The following is a 24,496-nucleotide window of genomic DNA, read 5'->3' as shown; positions in this document are numbered from 1 at the left end:
AAGTGACCTCCAGAATATCTCAGAGCTTGCAGAAATGGCCAACCTCTCCACAGGGAACTGCCACATGAATTTCACTGCCATAGTGGTTACAGCCAACTTCCAGTAATAATAAAACCAAACTCCATGAACACAAATTAAACACCAGCCAACAGCCTCCAACTGAATAACTCAATGAAGACAAACCCCAAGTAGTTATCCATGTGAGGGACAGATGTGTTCTCCCAGACACAATGTAGATTTAGGTATAGATATAGTTCTCCATTTGAACATTGCAACATTTGAAGGAGGTTGGCTTGGAGTCTGCCTTTGGCTCTGGGGTCTTAGGTTGTGGGTTAAGATGATATTCAGTGGCTGATGCCTCTGAGTATCAGTTGCTGAGGAACAGCAGTGGGAGAAGGTTGGTATACTCCATCCAGTATGTGGGCTTCCCAGAGGCTGCTGTTAGAAACAAGAGGTGGGGCTCAGCAGGCCCTGGATTTGATCCAGCAAGTTTTTTCTTCCATATTTGCTCAAATATAATGCCATTTTTAGAGCACTTTGTGACTGAGGGATTGCTAGAGTGGCATATAGCCAGGCAAGCAAGTATGTTTCTATTTATTTCTTCCACAAAACCAAGTGTGAATTTGAGGCGGACTTTTTGCGGCTACATTGTAATGTAAAACAATCCTAAAATGAACAGACTGGGTCATCAAGTGTGGCATAGGCTAAGAATGGTGTGCAAAGATGGGTAAAAAATAATACAATTAAACTGTAAGATAATTATTTTTGAATGTCAGTTCAGAGAACAGCAGACATTGCAAAAAGACTATTATAATTCTTATTATGAGATCACATTTTTTCAAAACATAGGAAAATGGTATTGCCTTGTTTTGTCTTTGTAATCTACCTTCTTGAAATTAGCCTTGTGTAGATGAAGACATCTGTTGGTGCAATGCTTTCTTGGGCCCATAGTGAGGGTTGAAAACCTTTCTGAGATAATGTTGGTCCTCTGTGGTCATTACCACTGGGCATAAATGTAAATGTCTTTTTAAAAATTTGAATTCATTATCAGGCAAACCAGGATGCAGTAATCAGCCGGGCCCCTGATCAGAAAGATGATCGAGCCATCAGTCTCCAGGATGCATCAGCAGTTTATGATCTTCTGAGTATCACTCTGGGCAGAAGAGGACAGTATGTCATGCTTTCTGAGGTATTTATTTATTTATTTGATTTGGTACCATGCAACTCCAGAGTGACTCTGAGTGGCTCACATTAGAATAAACAGAATATAAACAATATAATAAAAACAAAACCATACAACAGAAGAACCAGACTAGAAAAGAAGAAAAGGAACAAGATAGTGAATCCAGCAAACCACACAGAACATATACCACCAACATCCATCAGGGGCTCCAGCCACCTTAGCCCAAGGCCTGGGAGAACATCCAGCTCTTTAAGGCCCTCCAAAATGCTATCAGGGTGGGAGCCACCTGGATCTCAGTGGCAACATCATTCCAGAGGGGGGATGCCATGACGGAGAAGACATGCTTCCTGGGTCCTGATAGATGACATTTTTGATTAATAACCTGGAGCATGCCAACCTTGTCAGCTCGTATTGGTTGGGCAGAAGCAAACTGGCAACCAATGCAACTTGTGGAGCAGAGGTATCACATGTACCAAGGCATGCCAATAACTGCCTGCACTGCTGCATTCTGGACAAGTTGAAGCTTCTGAGTTGTCTTCAATGGTAAGCCCCATATAGAGCTCATTGCAATAGTTGACCTGTGAGGTGATTATGGCATGAGTGACTTCTGAAGGGCCTCCTGATCCAAGAAAGGATGCAACTCATATACCAGATGAAACTCTGCAAAGGCATTTCTGGCCACAGCTGCCACCTGTTCATTGAGCAGAGTATGAGTCCAAGAAGTCCCCCAGAGTGTGTACCACCCTTGAATGAGGAAGTTCAACCCCTTCCAAAGTTAAAGATGGAATATTCCCGGAACCCTGTGGCTATAATACCCACAGCCAATTGGTCTTGGTAAGACTGAGTCAAAGACTTCTCCACATCCAGGCCCATATAGCCTCCAGGCACTAGGACAGATTTACAACTTCTGTTGTTTGCTTTCTAAACTAAAATCTTCACACACTCAGTCATATACACACCCACATATACCAATCCAACTCAGAGTGTAGCTGGCCAGACTAAGCTTGAGTTCCAGAATAATCAAGGCAGGATACCCAGCATGCAGAATTTCTCATTCTGTATGATGGCTCCAAAGTATTACAGCTCTCATAGACTTTTATATCTTCCAGTAAGACTTAACCAATACAACAAGGCTTGGTTAATCTACCTTGGCACTTTTTCATGCCTCCTGGAACTGTGGAAACAAGAGTGCTATTCATCCAGTTTGTCTGGGAACCTAAGCTAATATTTTCTAGAACATTTTTTCTGCCTTCACAGCCTGCTCTGAGTGGGTCTCATGTACACCATCTTTCACACATATCAACAGAGTCCCCCTGTTTGGGGGGAGATGGGCAGTGATAGAAATTTAAATAATAAATAAATAAATAAATTTGCACAAACACTTATCATCAACTATATTGTGGCATTAAATGCTTGTGAATATAGAGGGTATCAAGAGTAAAGAAGATGACCTTGAGATAATAAGGAAGATACCTTGATGGAGATAGGCAGACTCCGTTGCCAAGGCAACAGTAACTAAAGCATTCTTTAAGTCCAGAATATCCAGATAACCTTTGGAAGTGGCTCAGACAGACACTGGCGTAATTCTCTGAACTATAAGAAGGAGGAGGTGGTACAGCAAAATCAGGCTTGCAAGATTCTATTATCATAGACGATTTCAATAAAAATAGTTTTAGCCTTCCCGTGATATCCTGTTCTGGTCTACCTAATAAGACTGATAACAATCTTGCAAGTCTGATTGTGCTATCCCTCCCCTCCTTCCTATACTCCAGTGAATTAGGGAGGTGTCTGCCTGAGCTCCTTCCAAATGTTATCTCATTGGTTAAACACTTAAAAAGTGTTTCAGCCTCTTTTACCAGGGTAACGGCTCCTGCATATCTCCGTCAAGGTCATCTTCCTTACTCTCTACAGAGGGAGATAGAGTGCCAGTTTGGTGTAGTAGTTAAGGATGTTGGGAGACTAGGAGCTGTAGTCCTCCTTAGGTACAGAAGCTAGCTGGGTGAGTTTAGATTGGGAAGCTGAAAAACATTTATCTACCCATCTGCACAGGAACAGGATAGTAGATCACAGTCCATAATCTTAAATGAAAGAGGCTTTCATTCTAAAGTGGATTGACTGGGATGATGATGATGATGATGATGATGATGATGATGATACACATATTGTATTTATTTATGTAATTTGTCACTGCCCATCTCCTCCCATCAGAGGCCCTCTGGGTGGTTTACAGCAAAATAATCAATAAAACAATAAATATACAATAAAATACAATATCTAAAAATACAATATCTAAAAGTACAATTACAAATCAGCAATAATTATAAATTAAAATAGAATCCAAATGGGAAATGATCTAAGTCAGTCCTTGTATGTGACAAGCTGTAATGGTTGCCTATTCTAAAACACTCTCAGGCTCATGAGTAGGAATTCAAAGATATCTGTTTTATTAAAGAATAGTATGCAGGATCACAGAGAAAGCTGAGAATGATAAAAGCGCGCCAAAGGCAAACTAAAAACCCTCGGTACGAATGAGATCCCTCCCCCCGTAGAATCTTCCCAAGTTCACAATCCCAGGTGCTCATAACGGTTTCTGATGGTCTGCGGGAAAAGTCCTTGAACAGAGAACATAACCCAAACACATTCCATTGTAATGAACACAGATACAGAGCTTGGCACAAGGTTTCACAGCAGCTCCCTCCCAAACAAACGCGCGTCAGCGCCATGGCATGTGAAACGTTACGATGTATACTATACATTGAAACAGTGAACATGACACAAGCACTCTAGGGCAGTGGTTCCCAACCTTTTTGGCACCAGGGACTGGTTTCATGGGAGACAATTTTTCCATGGACCTGGGGGGGGGGGGAAGGGATGGTTTCAGGATGATTCAAGTGCCTCCTCTTTTTCCCAACCTTTTATTCTTTTCTCTTCATGCTGTTTGGAGATAGCAGCCAATAGGCTTGCTTTCTCTGACAGGAGGCAGAGGTCAGGCAGTAATGCAAGCGATGGGGAGCAGCTGTAAACAGTCAGGCTGTAAATTCACTTGCTTGCCCACCGCTCACCTCCTGCTGTGTGGCCCAGTTCCTAACAGGCCACAGACCGGTACCGGTCTGCGGCCCGGGGGTTGGGGACCCTGCTCTAGGGCACTAGCCATCCCCAAACATGTCAACTCCCCTCCCCACCCCAAGCTAGGTGGCAGAGCTAGGTCTTCAAGTTCTCCGGAAGGCCAGGAGAGATGGGGCTAGCCTTACCTCTGGGGGCAAGATGTTCCAGAGGGCGGGAGCTACTGCAGAGAAGGCCCGCCTCCTGGACCCCGCCAGATGGAATTCTCTTACTGATGGAGTCTGCAACATGCCCTCTCTGCATGATTAGGTGGGATGGGTTGATGGGTTGACCCACAGAGTACAGACCGGGTCTGTCTGGGCAGTGTAACCCCATCCAGAACCAAAGATGATGATGATACGGAAGAGCCATTAACCCACAGCCACTCCATCTTACCAGGGTTTAGCTGAAGCCTGTTTCCCCATCCAAACCCCTGCAGCCCCCAGGTACCAAGAGAGGGCGGTCACAGCATCACTTAACTCATCTGGGATGGAGATGTACAATTGAGTATCATCAGCATATTGATGATACCTCACCCCGTGGTAATGGATGATCTCACCCAGTGGTTTCATGTAGATGTTGAAAAGGAGCAGAGGGAGAACCGAACCCTGCAGCACCCCACAGAGAAAGGGCCATGGGCTGGATCTCTCGCTCCCTATCAACACCAATTGGGACCAGCCCTGGAGGAAGGAGGTGAACCAACGCAAAACCATGCCACCCACCCCCAAATCCCTGAGCTGCCCCAAAAGGATACCATGGTCGATGGTATCAAAAACCTCTGGGAGGTCAAGAACAGTAAGGATGGATGCACTGCCACCATCCTGCTCCCACCAGAGATCATCCATAAGTGCAACCAATGCCATTTCTGTCCCCTATCCAGGCCTAAAACCTGGTCTAGATAATCCATTTCATCCAGAACCCTCTGGAGCTGCAACACCACCACTTTCTCAACCACTTTCCTCAAAAAGGGGAGCTGGGAGACTGGACAAAAATTGTCCAGGACAGTAGGGTCCAGTGATGGTTTCTTGAGGAGGTGGTATACCAACGCCTCCTTAAAGGCAGTTGGAAACACCCCCTCCCACAAGGATGTATTAACCATTGCCTGGAACCACAGGTCACCTCCTGAGCTGCTTTCACCAGCCAGAAGGGACATGGGTCAAGACGACAAGTAGTGGCATTCACTGTCTGGAGTATCGTGTCCACTTCCTCAGGTCCGAAAGGATCAAACTGTTCCCAGATAACTAGGTAAGAACGTTCCCTTGGTATCTCCACAGACTATGCCTCATGCTTGGAGTCTAACTTGGAACGAATCTGAGCGATTTTATCCTGCAGATGCCCAGAAAACTTCTTTGCACAGCCCTGTAGGTGGGTCAAGGGGCCCACCTTCCCAAGAAGGGATCGAGTGATTTTAAACAGGGCCACCAGGTGGCATTCTGTGGATATGATAAGAGCAGAGAAGTATTAACGCTTCGCTGCTCTTATTGCCACAAGGTAGGCCATAATAGTGGCTCTAGCTTGTGTTCGGTTGGATTCAGTCTTTGTTTTCCTCCAGCCATGCTCTAGACATCTCTTAACCCTCTTCAGAACCCTCAGCTCCTCTGTAAACCACGGGGAGTGTCGGGTTCAATGGGGCAAGAGAGGCCGCGCAGGCACGATCCTGTCCAAGGCCCCAGCCGCCTCTCTATTCCAGGCAGCAGCCAGGGCCTCTGCTGGACCATGCAGCAGATCCTTGGGAATAACCCCCAGCTCCCTCCGAAACCCTGCCAGGTCCATCAGTTGCCAGGGGTGGACCAATCGAATGAGTCCAGCCTCCCTGCAGAGGCGGGTGGCATAAGAGAAACTCAGGGCCACCAGGGCATGATCTGACCATGACACGTTTTGAGTCAATCTTGCCTCTTGGTGGTTTCATGGACAGGTCCATGCAGTTTTCTTGGCAACATTACAGAATTGGTTTGCCATTGTCTTCTTCTGGGATTTTTGTTTTTAAACATCCCAGTCCAGGGCTGAGAGAGAATGACTGACCCAAAGGCACTCAGCAAGCCTCTGTGTCTAAGGGAGGGCTGGAACCTGGTTCTTCTAGCTCCCAGATCAACTCCTTAACCATTATACCACACTAGCTCCCTAGAACTTTAAGATGTGTGAACTTCTGCTGGCTGGGGAATTCTTGGAGTGGAAGTCCACACACCTTAAAGTAGCCAAAGTTGAGAAACACTGCTCTAGAGACAATAGGCTTGCATTAATATACTAATACCTGATTATGTATGTTTAACATCTTTTGTCCAACCTTGGTTTATAATACTTGTTGAAGGGTACCCAATACATCCAACAGATATATGAAGAAATTATATATATTTATGACTCCAAAGGAATTTGAATTATAAGGCCAACTTTTAATGCTGAAGGCATGGTAGAATGCTTAAGCACCTACTGTAACTTAAAGAGGTGAATAAAAACTCAATGCAGTTATTTATATTATGCTTTTTTCCTTTTATTGTAATATAAATCTTGATACACTGTATTATTTTAATGCAAATTTCAATGCAATAATATTTTATTTATTTATTTGTTTATTTACCCAATTTTATCACTGCCCATCTCCCCCCAAAAGGAGAGACTCTGGGCGGTTTACAATAAAAGCAAAATATAAAATTCAGTACTATTAAAAATACCATAAATATAAATAAACAGACAATAAAAATATAAAACATGCTAAAATCCAGGTGGTTAAAGATTCCGTATCAGCCTTTGAGTAAAGGGCCGTTCTAGGGGGCTAGCCATCCCCAGGAATAACTATTCTCCTTCCCACTCCAGGCACGCTGGCAAAACCAGGTGTTCAGTTGTCTTCAAAAGTCCAGAAACGAGGGGGCTTGTCTCACCTCCGGGGGAAGGATGTTCCAGAGAGCGGGGGCTATTTATGTGCTATGATTATAAGTGATGAGCGTTCTATTATTTACAAAGCTTAAAGTATTGAAAATAAGAAAAAAAGTAAAAATTCTATCTCTCCATATATTATGTATATTTTTCTCTCCAGTGTTTAGAACGAGCAATGAAGCTTGCATTTGGTGAATTTCATCTCTGGTACCAGCTCGCTCTGGCCATGACAGCTTGTGGCAAGGTAAAACAAGCAAACAGACTATTTCACAGATGGAACTATTGCTGTTATATGTACAGTACTTGAAAACAAAATGCAATTTGAATTATTAGTGCTATAATAGTACAAGTGTATATTAGGAGAAGTTCTCCTTTTCAAATTTTTCCTTAGTAGCCATGATCATCCTTTTTGAATATAGGTGGTTTAGTGCCTAATAGAGGTAACCAAAAGAAAGGCAACAGGTTCTGCATACTCAGAGAATACCTATAGTATATACTTATACTATAGATAAGTATAAAAATGTGTGAAGCTAAAGAAAACATCAAATAATTCTTTTTAAAAAATATAATGAACACAAACATACATGCTTCAGTCCCAAAACACAAGGCATCCAAGGATAGTGGATTACAGTCCAGTGTTGTTAAAAAAAAAATCTACCAGGAGTTTGACAACAATCCACTTTCAGTTTTCTTCTGTCCTTGAAATTTCAGCAGCCAAACTTAAATGGGGGAAAAAAATGTGCTGCTTTTGTTGTTGAGGAATCAGGATTCAGAAAGCCTTGCCAATATATGAAAATTACGCAGAGATCAACCAGGAGATTTAGATCTGTCTTCTACCTAGCCCTCTTCCAGGTTGCTTCCTAAACTTATTAAATATCCTGGAATTAAGTGGTACTACATTTGCATATTAATATTACAACTGTATAAAGAAAAACTTCATGACAATAAGATCTGTACAGCAATGGAAAAGTCTACCTCTGGAGGCTGTGTGGCCTCGATATCTATAGATTTTTAAGAACAGCTAGATAGCCACCTCTTGAGGATAGTTTAATTGGTTTTCCTGCATATTGCATAGGATTGGTACTAGATGATCCTTGTGATTCGTTTCAACTCTAGAATTCTATCATTCTGTAAAATACTCTGGCAGAAGATATGTCCTCCTCCATCTGGCAGTGTTTCAGTCCTATTTCCAAAGTGTTCCCAAGAGATTCATATTATATTCAAGAGGGAGAGAGATAATTGGGAGAACTGTGCAAATTACAATTTTTACTATGCTATGCATCATGATGCTAGAGACTTGGGTGGGGGCAGGGAATAATGAGCAACGATAATCTTATCCTGTGAAGCCACTAAAAGCAAAATATCTCTTTTTATCTGCCCTGGACCACAGCCAAGTCCAAGCTTCATTAAAAGCAAGATCTCACATCTGAGGTTTACTTTCAAATTTGTAGTACCAAGATTGGGACTCATAAATTTGCATTATCACAGAAACACTGTTTGATGAGTCCTTCTATTTCCCCAGAAACCTTCATATTTTGAAAAGAAATTTATTCTTTTCAGTATAAGCAGAGAATCTGCTCTTGGTCTATATACGTTGCACCCTTTTCTTTTTATTCAGCATTCCATTCTGCTTATCTTGCATTTAATAAAATATTACATTTAAAATATTAAGCTATTAAAATGACAACATTAATGTAAATCCATCTTGCTGGTCAGCTCATTAGTGAAACATAAAGATGGTCTTTAATGATGCATGTATCCAAACATTTATCGCTTCCCTTAACTAAGACTATCTTATGGATCAGGATGGAGAACTTCTAGCCTGAAGCTTTGGGTGACCCAGTGAACCTTTGGATCTAGCCCATGGTCTTTTTCCTTGGCCATGTCATCATGTTTCAGTTAGCCTAGGAAAAAAGGTCTTATTTTGCATGAATGGATTGTTTCTCCCAGGGCAGATAACTGTGTGGGGTAGAGTAGAGAGCAGAGAAGAACATGAGACCAAGCTGAATATTGTTTAGTAATGAGCTAACTTAATAATTGAGAGCCAGTTTGGTGTAGTGGTTAAGGCACTGGGCTAGAAACTGGGAGACCGTGAGTTCTAGTCCCGCCTTAGGCCCAAAGCCAGCAGGGTGACCTTGGACCAGTCACTTTCCCTCAGCCCTAGGAAGGAGGCAATGGCAAACCACTTCCGAAAAACCTTGCCAAGAATGCAGGGACTTGTGCAGGCAGTCTCTGGGAATCAGACACGATTGAACAACAAAAAACCTTAATAATTACTATAGTTACATACTGACTGTCTTCCACATTGGGAGTGAGGAGGGAGAAACCCAACTAAGGGCTCACAGCATGTTCAACAGAATTGGGCCCCCCAAAAGTGGGATTCCCCTAAGCAGTGGAAAGGTTGAAGCAGGCTGTGGTCTTAAAAATGAAGAGGCTTTGGCTGTCTGCTCCTGTTGCTCTGCCCCAAGAGAGGACCCTATGTTTGCCTTGTACTGATGGTGGGCCAAGCCTGTCCATGGACTAGCACAGTTCTGTGCTAGCCAACAGGTAGGTCAGATTGATGGGCTCACTTTCTTAAGCAGGTTTTTAATACATAGTGGCTTTTGTATCCAATGTGTTTTTTAGATAATCTTTAAATTTTAGTTTGGGTTCTGCAAGTATTCTGTTTTCCATATACAGTTTTAACATCTCATTTTGCAGAAGCCATCTGCAATGTTAATCTTGGACTGGGGAGAGGAGCTCCAAATTAAAGGTGGCATTAGGCCCCTAAATTTCTTAAATGAGCTCCAAAGTTGGGCACTGCAGGATTTTCAGGCAGAAGTTCTAAGTTTCATTAAGGTGATGGAATTACATGCTTTCTGACTCAGAGCTTTAGCTAAAGACTTTTTCCAACTCTGTTCTCTACATATCCTTCCTTCTTGGGGAGTAAAAGAGAATATTTAACATGGGCCTGGAATTTCAAAAGCCAGTATTTTTGACCCACTGGTTCAAGGAACCACTTGACATGGATCTAACAGCAGGAGGGAGGGACAAATTTGACAGTACCAAGGGTGAAATGATGAGTTTTCTGTAGGATTGCAGCCTAGAGGAAAGGGTTGAATACGTTTTCTGTACTTGTTTGTATCTTGGTAATTACCACTGGCACTCCAGTTAAGGGTCTTTACATTTTAAAAAACATTGCCAAGGAATGCTGTGTGCAGCAAGGGTAGTGTGTATCTTCTCTGTCTTACTAAAATGCATTATATATATGTGTTTATTCACCAAAGCCAAGTTGAGCAGTGGAGGTCAATATCTCTGGACCTATCTGGTTCTGACAGTGGCATATAGAAGATTGTGATTTGGAAAGCAAAAGGAGTAAATGGTAATGAGTATGAATTAGGAAATGAAATGAAAGAAAGAAAACCAAATATGTTGAGTGTCTGTGAAACAAAGAGAAAGAAAAAGAATATAGTAGATCTGAATGAGGGTAGTCTGATCTTATGATGTGGAGTTGTTGAATACATGTAGAGAGGTATCCCTTGTCAAAAAGTAAAAATTGGTGTCTTCTAAATTGTTGTCAGTGCATATGAAAATAGGAATTTATAGCTTGGTGATACTTGTATGTCATGCTGCGGTAAATTATGATAATAGAGGATCTGGAAATAAGTCTTGGGAGAAATTGTACAATTCTGAATGAGACCAATCTAAGGGAAAAATTGTTCTGTTAGATTATATGAATGGATGAATGGGAATAAGATGAGAGAATATATAAAAGGTGATTGGGCCATGTAGAGAGTCAACAATGAATGAGAATAATGACTTTTTTGGTAAGTATCTGCTTAGAAAAGGATTAGAGATTAGAGTAACCTCCCAACATGACAAAGAAAGTAGAATTTAAGGAAGGAGGATGTGGAAACTGCTTTGAACAGAATAAAAAATGTCACAGAAGTATGTGGAGTCACATTATGTGAAGTATGAAAAAGAATTCTTGATGACATAATGAAAAACTGTGGATGAGAAAAAATGCATTAAAGAGAATGCTGCAAAAGATGAGGATGAGAAAAAGATATTGTATAATGTCTATAAAGAGAAAAAGATAGTTGCAAAGACTGTAATTAAAGACTTGAGAAAGATGCAAATAAATTAGAATTCTTCGCAGCTCTAGAAGAGGCATTTAAAACTATAGGACTCACTACAGAAACCCAAGAGGACGTAAGACAGACAATCATACCACAAGTCAGAAGGATGTGGAAAAGCAGAGGACAGAGCAGCCCTCAAACACCTAAAGATGGACCAAACCATCATCATCCTCCCAGCAGACAAAGGTCGCACCACTGTCATTATGGACAGTTCATAGTATACACAAAAGGCCAAAGAATTACTTGAGGACAAAGAAACTTACACCCCAGTGAACACCAATCCCATACAGAAACTGGACAACCAGGTCAAAAGAACTCTCAACAACCTCACCAAGAAAGGCCAAATCACAAAAGAAGAACAGAGGCAGATGAAAAACAGTGGACCCATCCTCCCATGTTTCTACGGACGCCCCAAGATGCACAAGCCGGGCATACCACTTTGGCCCATTGTATCATTACCAGGGACTCCCACTTATAACATAGCTAAAGAGCTTACAAAGAAACTCAGACGCCTCACAGAGGAGAGTGAACATTCGATCAACTCCCCACTACAGTGCCTCCAGAAAATCAAAAACATAAAAATAGAAGAAGATGAGATCATGGTATCATTCGACGTTACAGCTCTCTTCATATCCACAGACCCAGCACTAGCGAAAGAATCCATGGCTGCAGTTCTGCGCAACACACCTGACCTAGCCAAATACACCAGAATAGATATACCCAGGATAATGAACCTCATCAACCTCTGCCTTACAACCTACTTTCAGTTTGATGGAGAAATATACCAACAGATCAAAGGAACACCCATGGGATCACCGATTTCAGGACTTATAGCAGAGATTGTAATGCAGCGTCTGGAAAGGATAGCACTCCCACACATAGAACCCAAAGTATGGATCTGGTATGTAGATGACACTTTTGTCATAATACAAAAGAAACAACTGGAAGAAACCCACAAAACCATCAATAACATCTTTAATGGAATAAAATTCACAAGGGAGGAAGAAAACAACAACTCACTACCATTCCTGGACATCCTCATCAGTAGAGGGAACGATGGTAAGTTAAAAACACATGTCTACAGGAAAGCTACTCACACCAACCAAGTGCTCCACTACCAAAGTAACAATCCAACCTCCCACAAGAGAAGCTGTGTAAGAACATTATTCAGACGAGCACTTACACACTGCAGCAACCCAGAACACCAGAAAAAAGAAAAAGAACATCTGCACAGCATCTCCCAACAAAATGGATACCCGCTCAACTTTATCAAAAAGTACCTCACCACCCAACCCACTACAACCCAACCAATGGAAACTATGAAAAGGATAACTCTGCCATACATCAGAAACATCTCAGAAACCACCAACAGACTGTTACAACCACATGGCATCACCATAGCACATAAACCAACTAAAACTCTTCAAAACATATTAAGCAACCCAAAAGACCCAATAGCCCAAGAAGAAAAAACAGGAGTTATTTACAACATACAATGCAAAGACTGTAACAGCCACTATGTAGGACAGACAGGCAGAAGACTAGCAGAGCGCATCCATGAACACCAACTAGCAGTCAGAAGACACGATGGGAACTCCTTAATCTCACAACACATGGACAGACTCAACCATAGTTTCAACTGGGAAACTGTGAGCATCCTAAACCAAGCCAAAACCAAAAACGCCAGAGAATTCCTGGAAGCCTGGCACTCAGACAAAGCAGCCATCAACAGACACATAGAGGTAAACAACATTTACATACCATTCAAAAGAGACAAAAGAAAAGCCAAAAGACCAGTACACTCCCTTGCCAGCAATCAACACCCAGATATGCAAAAATCAACACTAGGATTAACACCAGATGAACCATCAGACAGCACAATACACCCGAATCAAGGAACTATTAACTCAGGCAATCAACCAAGCAGCAAACAACAGCCAAATCAAAGAACTCCCAAGGAGAGAACAACACCCCTACCAGCACAAGCAGGGCAAGCCACGGTATATAAACTGAGAGCAAGGCCCACTCCCTCTTTGCACTGAAGATGTTGCCTAGCCTGGCAATGAAACGTCTGCAAGAAAACAACAAGGCTCAGAGAGCACCAAGGACTCCACAGTTCAACCCTGAGCTACAAATATTTGCTTCGATTGGTACTTGAGGAATGGTTAAGATTAAAGGGTAAAAAATGCAGAGTGATTTTGATAGAAATAAAAGTTGTTTTGGAAGTGAGCAAAGAGGCAAAACAAGGAACCTCCAGCAGAATAACAGAATTAAAAATAAACATGATGAAATTATTTGAGATGAAACAAAGATGAGGAAATGCTGGAAGAATTATTTTAGAGACCTGTAGGGGGAAATTATAGTGATATGTCAAAGAATAGAATAGCTATAAATATTAGTGTCCAAGAAAACAATTGATAAGTAGAAGTCGTAAGTCCTGTGTGAATGCTAAAAAATGGTAAAGCAGTGAGTGCAGAATGGTGTAACTGGGGAAAGGTTAAAATATAAATGTGGCTTGTTTATTGCGTGGCTGTGTAACTTGCTTAATATGTGTGTGAAGACTGCCTTACTACTGGAGGAATGTTATGTTCTTCTAAACAAAATGAAAGGTAACAAGAATGAATACAAAAATTATATGGGAATTAGTTTGTTAATTATGCCTGGGAGGGTGTTTACAGAATTTTGAATGAAAGTGTACAAGAGGTAACAATGTGCCAGATGTGAGCTGTGCAGTATTAATTACATTTCTATTTTGCCACAATCAAATGCTGGACAGGGGATGCATCAGCCGTATTTTACTCTTCAGCAAGGAACTGAGGCATATATAAATGTGAGAAGGTTTATTATGCATTTGTTGATTTAGAGAAAGTATAAGGTAAAGTGAGTAGGATTGAATTATGGAATGTTTTGCATGAATCTGGTGGTGAAGGTTGGTGATTGAATGAGAAAGGAGTGGTATACGATGGAAGTGCTTGAGTGCTTGAGAATAAATGGAATAAGCAAATTGTTCAGTACTGAGCTTGGAATGATGTCCCCTTAAGAAGTATATGTGGTTAGTAAAGCCAAAAGTGATAGGATCAAGAATAAATGGATGCTTAACGCAGTTTGAACATAAAAGGGAGTGCTTTGGTCATATAGAGAGCTAGACAGAATGGATAAGGATCAAATTGCAAAACAAATATATTAAGGAAGAATGAATATAAGAGAGGGAAAAAATGTAAAGAACAAAAGGCTACATAAGAAGTAATGTGTGGACGTAATGGAAGCAAGGATGGTTGGTAAGGATAGAAAGATATTGAGAATTATAGTGACTGATATAGGTACAAACTGGATTTAGCTATTTCTTTTTCTTATCTCATGTTTTAATTTATTTGGTTTACTATTTCTATGATTTCTTATCCCCTTTTGCACTCTGCATAACATGGCTTACTTCAAAAGGGGATAGTTCGAGGATATGTATATGTTAAATGCAAATATGTGGGTGAAGTCATATCTTTTTAAAGACGTTCCTTAAGTTGTCTTTTTTAAAGATATTCCTAAGTACGCTGGAGATCTTTTCTGATCTCCAGCATACTTAAGAGAACTGTCACTGTGTCCTATAGTCAGGGTCTATGGGGCATTTGTCATGTGTATGATCAATATATTTGGTACTCTACTGGAATGTCTAGATATAAATACAAATCAGACAGCTAGAAAGAGAAGAATTCTTAAAAACTTAAAAGAAGCTTAAAAACTTCAATGTGGGCTTCATTTTTTTCAAAACAGAAAAGGCAAAAAAACAGAGCACAAAAGGGATAAAGAAAGTGGCCTGTTACAAGATTTTACCAAACCTAGAGAAGTTTGGACACTGTTTCCCTTATTTTCTACATTCCTGTTCAACAAGCACATCTTAGAGCTAAGCACTTCTTCTTATGCTCAAATTAACCATGGCTTTCAGTTTTTTACCTGACACAGGCTGACCTGGGGAATGATGAGCTCTCCATTCCTGGAAGTATTTAAACAGAAGTGGATATCATCTGTCAAAGATAGTATATCAGTATCCAGTATTGCTGAGTTGACCACTGAGAGTGATTAAATGAACTCCAAGATTTATCCTACCCATATAAATGTATCATTCTAGGAGATAAGGAACATTTCTCCCTATACTTTTCAACAGATACTGCATTCAGAGTCAAAGAGATAAGGATTGTAATTCCTTCTCCCAAGCCCAGCTCCAGTTAGCCACTTGCTGAGAGTACAGGTAGTCCTCGTTTCGCAACTGCCTCATATAGCAACCATTCACAGTTATGACGATGATAAAAAAAAGTAACTTTACAACCAGTTCTCACATTTATGACCTTCTCAGGTCTGTAAAGCAAAGGAAAGCTGAAGTAAGATCATACGCACAGTCACTTTTTCACTTAGTGACCACTTGCTTAACGACTGAGTTGCCGGTCCCAGTTGGGGTCACTAAATGAGGACTACCTGTAGTCTTTCTTATTAGCATCTTCCAAATGCGCTAAGCTACAGCTCCCATCATTCCAGCAATTATGATCACTGACATATGCAGTATATGCCCAGAATGAACCCTAAAGCTATTTTGTTAAATCTCTAACAGGGCCAGCCGTAAAGTCAATATCAGCAAGATCCAAATCATATTCATTTTATTTGAATGAGAAATCAGTCAAATGTCTTGAGTCACAGTATGCAAAGATGTTTAAGTCAGAGATCTAAAATGAAATGAGGCAAATCAATAATAAGATTCAAATTTGCTTTGTTTATTAATTCATTTGATGGGCCTTTGGAAAGTAATTCACTTTTGGTGAGAACAATAATAGTGACTCAGTAGGACTGTGAAATAATCCCCTGATTTAAGATTATGTACTCATAGCTGTTGTTCCTGTTGTTATTAGAATAATAACAGCAATAAGAAGAATGATAAACTGTATTTGTAATAGTTGTTATTGATCATGTGATCGCCTAGAGCATGATGCTTTAAGCAGGAAGAATGTGCTGGTTCACAGTTCATCAGTATAATAAATTGTTCTCAGTTGTACAAATTGTCAAGGGTGTTTTCTTCTTCCCTGCCAGCAAAGGGGATCAGCTTGAAAAGAAAGCAAACATCATGCCTAGCTATATTGAGTAGGGCACTTGTCTTGGAACCAGTGGTTATTGTGGTAGGGGATTTTTCTGATTTCTCCTTGGTGCACCATTTCAAAAAAAAATTCTGGTAACTCTGTGTGAGAGGACAGGGTGCTAGCAAGAAGGAAAAAGGGGGAGGACTACAAGAAAGGCAGGTTAGGAGCACAAACTGGCATCCTTCAGGGGATGAAGGGCCCAGATAACTTGCAAATTTGTGGATGATTGACAGGCAGCAAGATATCAGGAAGGGTGAAGCTTGCTGAGAGGCGTGAAACTGGGGAGGCAGAACAGAAGTGAGTATTTCTAACATGGTCCACTGTTCTCTAAAAATATCAGCCCCATCAATTTGGTAATGTTTTAATTGTACCTCATTCTAATTCACTTCATGATTTGTGGATGTTAAACTGGGACATTGCAGCAGAGAAATTACATATCTGGTGCTGTTTCATTTGAGATAAAGATGAGTAAAAGCTGATATTATAGACATTTATAAAATGACGCATGGTATGAGCATTTTATGAGGTTTTTCTTCCTCTTTCGAATCATAACAGAACCCAGGGTCATCAGTAAAACAGAATGGTAGGAGATTCACAGACAAAAGGTGAAAAATTGCACAGAGCATAATTAAACTACATAGCTGCAGTGAGAGCCACTAATTTAGCTTTAAAATGGGATGGGGCAAATTCATGGAGGACAATGCCATCAGTAACAATGTGATGGCAACTATAGATGATAACTATTACTTCAGGAGAATGGCAGCATGTTCTAATATGGGAGTTATAGTAGGTTTACTCACCTGTTCTGCTTGAGGCCTCCCCAGGAATATAGTTGGCCACTGTGGGAAAGGTGCTGAATAAGACAGGCCTCTGGTCTCATCCAGCAAGGCTCTTGTATCACACTGATGTTATGCATTAATCCACTCTAACTGATAGCATAGGATCTGATGATCTGCAGTATGTTCTCATGCTGCTTCTCTGTAGATGCCTCTGAATACAGACAGCAAAGGAGACAGCCTCACTTAACTGACTCCTGAAATATTTTCTGGGCAACATGAAGAGGAGGCTTTGCAAATAGATGCTCTGCTCTTGCCGATACCTTGGTTACTTGGAGGTTTTGCGTGGGTGAGAGAATCAAACAGCTCCTGGCTGATGTTTGCCATGCCACTACAATTTTGGCAAGGAATATTCCACAGAGAAAGTACTGTGGGGTTTCTCTGAAATCCATTGCCACTGTTTATTACACTTTCAGCTCCTGGCCTTATTTAAAAAAAAAAATAGCATTATACAAAATTGAGGAGCTCCACTGCAGTTTAATATAGTTTGAACAGAGTGTATTGGTATTCAGAGACTGCAACAGGATGGTTGCAAGAACAATAGTCTTAAAAACGAACAAATGTGTTATGGCATATGCTTTCATGGATAGAGTCCACTGTAGCAGATTCATGATGTCTGTTCCTCAGCTGCTGGTAGGAATGTGCATGTGTGCACACCCACATTCACGGAAAAGAAATGGTAAGCAAGGAAGACAGAAGAAAACAATATGGAAAAGGTATATATAATAAGAGAGCCAGTGTGGTGTAGTGGTTAAGGTTTCAGGCTAGAAACCTGGAGACCATGAGTTTTGGTCTCGCCTTAGGCACAAACCAGCTGGGTGACCTTAGGCCAGTCACTCTCTCTCAGCCCTAGGAAGGAGACAGTGGCAAACCACTTCCGAAAATGTTGCCAAGAAAACTGCAGGGACTTGTCCAGGCAGTCTCTGGGAGTCAAGACTGACTCAAAATCACAAAATACATACATACATACAATGAACATTTTGTTACAACAGGGAAAGAAATCGGTGGTTGTCCATATGTCGCTGAACAAAAGCTCCTGTCCTAGAAAGTGTAGCCAATGTGATTCTGAATGTTGTAATTCACCAACATCTTGGAAGCCACAAGGTCCCCACCCATTTGAATTGGTTTCATAATTAAATAAAGTTGACCTGAATTTTGTCACCCTTGCTTAGAGCTAGACTATATACAGCTTTAGACCTGGAGCAGGGAAAGTTGGGTTCATATCCCCTTATTCAATTAGAAGCTGTTTGAACAGTCATTGTGGGTCAAACCAGATATGTCTTGCTTATATGTCAATGACTTTACCCATAAATTTTTTTAAAAGACTCAATAGAAAAGGGACACTCTTATCCTCCCAAACTGCAAAGGCTCTGTTGTTGGAAGATCTGGGTCTAGAAAAAGAGACAGTGAAAGATCATATAGTCCTGACGTTTGTCTGTACATTGTTAATCAGACAGGCAGAATCAAACTAGATTGCAAGACCTTAGATAGCTGTGGTATCTGAAGCTCAGGTCCAGTCTTTCATCCCTCTTGGCCATCACCTCTCCCTCTGAGGCTTCACCCTCTTCCTGAATAGTGGAGAAACATACTTTGGTATAGAACTATATTACTGGCCTAGTACTCTAGCGCCTATCAGTCAAGTCCTGACATATTTCACCAATATTGGCAAAAAAAAAAATCTGAATGTGCAGCCCCCAGTTTAGAGGGTCAACGACTCACAGAAAAAGAAAAGAGATGACTGCCTCGTTAAAGTAAATCCAGCATCCACTGCTGGTTAATGCTGTTATTAGGGCCAACTACAATAATAATAAAAAAGGTTTACAGGTTTTTGAATTCTCACAAGCTCTTCAACAGGGAAGGTGCTACTCCAAAAACCGGTAAGATAGTGAAGAAGCAAGAAAATGTAAAAAAAAAAAAAAAGGTAGGTATTTTATGGCATGATGTCTGCAGTTCAAAATCAGTTCTGTAGTTAGTGTGTGAACTGAACACAGAATCAGGAATTAGGTATTGTTAGTAGCCATGGGCATCTGCTAAGAGAGTCAGGGATGATGAGTTGCATATTAGTGTCAGACATTGGGACACACGTATGTAAGGGAGGTAATGCAATTGATGTCACTGTGTATGTGTTGTCATTTTGGCATCATTATGGTTTACTGTGGATGCTGCTGACTACTCCTGACCTTCAAGTAGATGAAATGGTTGTTCCCTCCAGTTCTGACCATACACCCAAGGCTCTTTCTTGCCATGGTTGACATACACAGGAAGCATCAGCTACATATATTATCATCATCATCATCATCAACGTCTATGGCAGAAATGTAATCGTTCAAGAAGATGGTTACAATGCATAACAATAAATTTATCTTGATGTTTGAAGTCTTGCAAGAATAGTACAAAGCCTTCTAGACCATTAAAGAGAACAGTATATACACATCTATACTGTAACTCCAGTGCCACAGCAGCAAGGGTTGGGTTTGATTGGGGAAGCTCCTTCTGTTACTTCCCTTACAAAAGCTTAGTGTGGTTGCTAAGTAACCCGGTCAAAAAAAGGAGAAACATTTGTCTTTGCATTGCAATAAGGAGCTCTGAAGGATGCAAAGGTTTTAGAAAGCTCCATAAATAGCACAAGCAGGGAAAAAAGTTAAGATTGTAAGCAAATCTTGAACCAACAAATGTACAAAGGTCAGCTAACCAGAGGAAACTCTGTGAGTCAATATTTTTGCAAGGAGAGTAGGGGCAAGTATAGCGGGGAGGGAGATAATTCTGTAAAGCTGCCTGTGGAAATTTCCAAAGTTGCCTGAAAAACTCAGCAAAATCATTATGATCCAGCTGAAGCTATTGCTGCAGTGCCTGGATTATGGCCTGTGAGTTGAACAGAGAATATGGAGCATCAGGATTGGGTTTGCCTTAGATTGTGCAAATTTTGCAGGGTTGTGTGTGTGTGTGTGTGTGCGTGCACGCTTAACAAAGAGCATTAACATTACTTCACTGGCAATTTCGTTTGCTCCCATCATCTAGATATAGTAACAAATCTGTACCAAAACCATATTGACACTGAAGTGTAAGAGGTGAAGAACACCAAAATAATGAGGTTATAATGTGGGGGTTATAATCAACATACATATATTTATTTCCGCCTTCCTTAACCTAGTGTCTTCGGAATTTCTTGGACTATAACTTCCAGATTTCCTAGCCAAGAACATTTCGAGGCAGGCCTCTGGGGATAGCATATTGCTATAATGGCTACTATTAACAATGACCTTATGATATCCTCAGAATCAAGGCAATATGACTCTGAATAATAGTTTTTGAAACTTAATTGTGGGAAATGGCTGTTGCCTACATGACCTATCTGTGTCTTAATAGTTTGAGGTTTGAGCCTGCTTCTGACTCCAAAAACAAAACTTATCTGGAGTCAGAAGGGGAAAACAAAACTTTACAGGAAGGACTTGAAGAATCAAAACTGAGAAGTGACTCAGCAGAGCGGGAGAAATCGCAGACGCTGATTGGACAAACTCTGGAGGGAGATTTGAAGCCTCCAATCAGTGCTCGAGAGAGGAGAGCAGAGAAGTGTGCAAAAGAGAAAGAAGCCTGGTTGACTGCTAAAGGAAAATGGCACGAAAAGGAGTGAATAAAAAGGCAGGTGCGCCAAGAGCAAGCTGCCGGAGACAACCGATCCTTCGAGCTCACAGCACCTGCAGAAGAGTCCTTACCAACGTCAGAAGCCTTGCCTGTAGCCAGCGTGGAACCAAAGCCAGTGCCTTCTGCCATCGCAGACCTGCTTCCTGCACAAGTCACCCCAGCCGAGCCTCTCCTTGCCATTCCTGCTGAGCACAGCCTCACATCCAGCTCCAAGCATCGCCACGTCGTTCCAGTGAGATCCAGGTGTGCCTCCAGATCTCAGCCTTGCCTAGATGCTTCAGTCCAGTCCAGTCTTGCCTCCAGATCTCAGCCTTGCCTGGACTCTCCAGTCCAGTCCAGCCTTGTCTCCAGATTCAAGCCTTGCTTAGACTCTCCAGTCCAGTCCAGCCTTGTCTCCAGATTCAAGCCTTGCTTAGACTCTCCAGTCCAGTCCAGCCTTGTCTCCAGATTCAAGCCTTGCTTAGACTCTCCAGTCCAGTCCAGCCTTGACTCCAGATTCAAGCCTTGCCTAGATGCTCCAGTCCAGTCCAGCCTTACCTTCAGATCCAAGCCTTGCCTGGATGCTCCAGTCCAGTCCAGCCTTGCCCCCAGATCTGAGCCTAGCCTAGACACTGCAGTCCAGTCCAGCCTTGCCTTCTAACCCAAGCCTCGCCTAGATGCTCCAGTCCAGTCCAGCCTTGTCTCCAGATCTGAGCCTTGCCCAAACGTTCCAGGCCAGGACAGTCTCGTCTCCAGAACCAAGCCTTGCCTAGATACTTCAGCCCAGCCTTGTCTATCCTCCATGTACCAGCCTGATCCAGCCTGTGTGCCAGGGTGCAAATCTGAGTGTCCAGCTTCTCCTTTGCCACACACTCTAGCTCTTTCCAGTCTTGCAGCTTCCATCAGAGGACTGGCCAAGTTCTGCCTCATTGTCCTGCCACAGTCTGACCCTGCAGTGTCGCCTGAGTGTCCCTTGCCACCTGGGTGGACTTGATTGATTTATACCATCTAATCTATTGCAAGAACTTTTGCTATTGTAAATAGTTAATTCAATAAAGAATTTTATTAGTAAATCTGCCTGGCCATCTCATAGTCTGAAAAGGACAAATAGAACATCTTGTTAGTTACTATGGGATGCTGGCCTAAATAGACTTTTTGTCAGATCCAGCAGACTTCTTGCTTTAAAAAACAAACTCAAAACCCTTGTTACAAGTGAGGTCACTTTTCCCTTTTCAACTGCTGTGGAGGAAAGAATTTCAGATGTGATGTGGCAAATTAAGAGCAAGCATTGTAATCCAAAATTGAGAGGTATGTTTGATTTTACAAATGAATTGATATATATCCATACCTGCGTTAATCAGAGGGATCCAAATATGGAAACTGTATCTAGATAGAAAACTTGTACTGAAATTCTTCTGTGGTTTAAAGTCTAATCACTAATAAGTCTAATTATTACTATCTTGCAGTGAACCTTGCAAACAATGCACTTTCCACCCACAGTCTGACTGAGGAATACAAACATTTTAATTATCTGATTATTTAGACCCTACACAAATAGTGTGTACTTCATTGTTATTCTAATATATAGCTCTTATATGATTATTCATCAGCTCTCATTCTAGTATCAAACAAGATCACATGCACATTTATTACACACATGTACATATACTGATCAGTACAGTTGGAATTCAGTATCATAGAAGTCCATTAAAAATGGTTTCATCAAGTTGATTTAAACTAAGAAGTGTAATTCCCATATTGCTTCCTTCATTCCTGAAGCTCAGGCTGTGCATGCCATGGCTTATGTAACTGAAAATCTCACACAAAACAGAAAGATGGACGCATAAGAATAAGGAACTCCAAAACTGCAGACTTCCCCCTCCCCACCAAAAAATAGGGAAAAAATCTTAAGAACGGAGCCTTCAAAACAGCCCAGTGAAGGTTGAACATATTTTTTAATAATAATGTTATTAGAGTTACAAATACAAAGATAAAAGACTAATACAAATTAAGGAAAATATAAAAAGAAAAGAAAAGAAAAAGAGAAGTGCAAAGAGATAGAAAAAAGAGTTGCTCTTTGAGTGAGATGGGCGGTGACAAAATTCGAAATATAAATAAATTTAAAAAGGAAAAAAGAAAAGAAAAAGATATATAAAAGATGACTTCCCCATCCCTTCAGACAAGTATAAACAATTTCAGTAACTTAACACCTTCTCTAGTATTTCAAATAAAAAAAAGAAAAAAATCTCTTCAAGGTTGAACATATTGAACATTCAGAAGACTTGGGGGGTGGGGGGTTGTTGTGATATGATGTGGGCTAGGTAACTCAGAGAGTGGGAAGGAAAAGAAACAATTAGATTTTAGAATGGCATCATTCACCCTGACTTTTTTTCTGGTACATCCCACTTAGCCCTCCACTATCATCACATATGTAATTTGTATAAAGGATAGGCAGATTTTGGCTGTCTTTGCCAATTTCCTCGCTCCCAAGGGCCTTTTCTTACTTATATCAAAGTACAGTATGAACAGGTCCTGGCAATCTCTTTTATTCTGCAGTGTGTCCATAATGATGCCTTTGTTTTATCCTCAGCCCATGACTGAGACAGGTTTAAGTTGTCCTTAGTTGTTCCAGTTTTAAAGTAGTGTTTTCCCCTTGATCGGTACCAGTTTAAGGGCAAGGACAATCTGCTGAGCTTCCCTGCCCATGTTGCTGGGTGGCAGCACACTTAGGTATATCAAAGGGAGCAAGATGAATCCCTCATCAACTGGTTATCTGGGACTGCCCATACCATTTCCCCTGCCTTGAACCCCATACTTTCTTCCTTTCTGGAGGGTGAAAGAACAGGGGACAGGCACTGGCTTCTTGGTACTGGCAGCCACAAATTTCTGATTGGTGGGGTAAGAGGGATGTACAGTAAAGGGTTTTAGCATACCAAAGGCATTTCAAAACAAGCTGGTAGACAATGGGCTGGAGGGTTGCCCAGTGAAGACTGATCAACAGACATCTCCCATCCACTGTACGCATCAGCTGTCAAATGGTTCTTTGAGTATGGGACAGCTAATCCAGTGAAAGAGGGGGTGGTTTGCCCTGCCTTGACAGAGGCAGCATAATACTTCTTCAAGAAGCCATTGCTTGACCCAGCAGTGCTCGATACTTTTTGACCCATCTCCAACCTCTCCTTTTCAATCAGGATTCAGGCCTGTGTACAGCACCAAGGCAGTATTAATTGTACTTGTGGATGACCTTTGCTAGGACCAAAGTAGGGGTGGTGTGATTCTGCTGGTCCTACTTGATAACTTATCAGCTTTTGATGCCATTGGTCATGGTATCCTGTCAGACCCTCCGATCAAAAGGTTCACAGAACCCCTTATCAGAGCATCTTCCTCCAGTCTCTTATCAGTGGTACCAGACTTCGTGTCGCCAGATGGGAGGGGGTGCGGGGTTGGAGTGTGAACTGCATTGTTATGGCTAGGGATTTATGGCATTAGTACCCCAAGGCCATGGAAGGGAGATACATCAGAGAAGCCATCTGGATTGGGAAGGGGAGTGACATACTCTAGTGGGAAGAGGAGTAAAGGGTAATTAAGTGAATGTAGTTTTAAATGTAGGTTTGAGTGGGAATTCTCCATTCGCGGCTTTCTTCTTGT

General features: G+C 41.4%; 1 protein-coding gene across 1 annotated transcript in view; it reads left to right on the top strand.

Annotated features, from left to right (window-relative positions):
- Positions 1–24,496, top strand: part of TTC7A (tetratricopeptide repeat domain 7A) — a 215,331-nt gene that overhangs the window by 41,357 nt on the left and 149,478 nt on the right. The window contains exons 9-10 of the mRNA XM_063302680.1: positions 1,052–1,189; positions 7,317–7,400. Of these exons, the coding sequence (XP_063158750.1) occupies positions 1,052–1,189; positions 7,317–7,400 (222 nt within the window). The remainder of the gene's footprint in view (positions 1–1,051; positions 1,190–7,316; positions 7,401–24,496) is intronic.

This window comes from Candoia aspera, chromosome 1, assembly GCF_035149785.1.
Source record: "Candoia aspera isolate rCanAsp1 chromosome 1, rCanAsp1.hap2, whole genome shotgun sequence".
Lineage (NCBI taxonomy): Eukaryota > Metazoa > Chordata > Lepidosauria > Squamata > Boidae > Candoia > Candoia aspera.
This window is presented reverse-complemented; position numbering and strand designations above follow the sequence as displayed.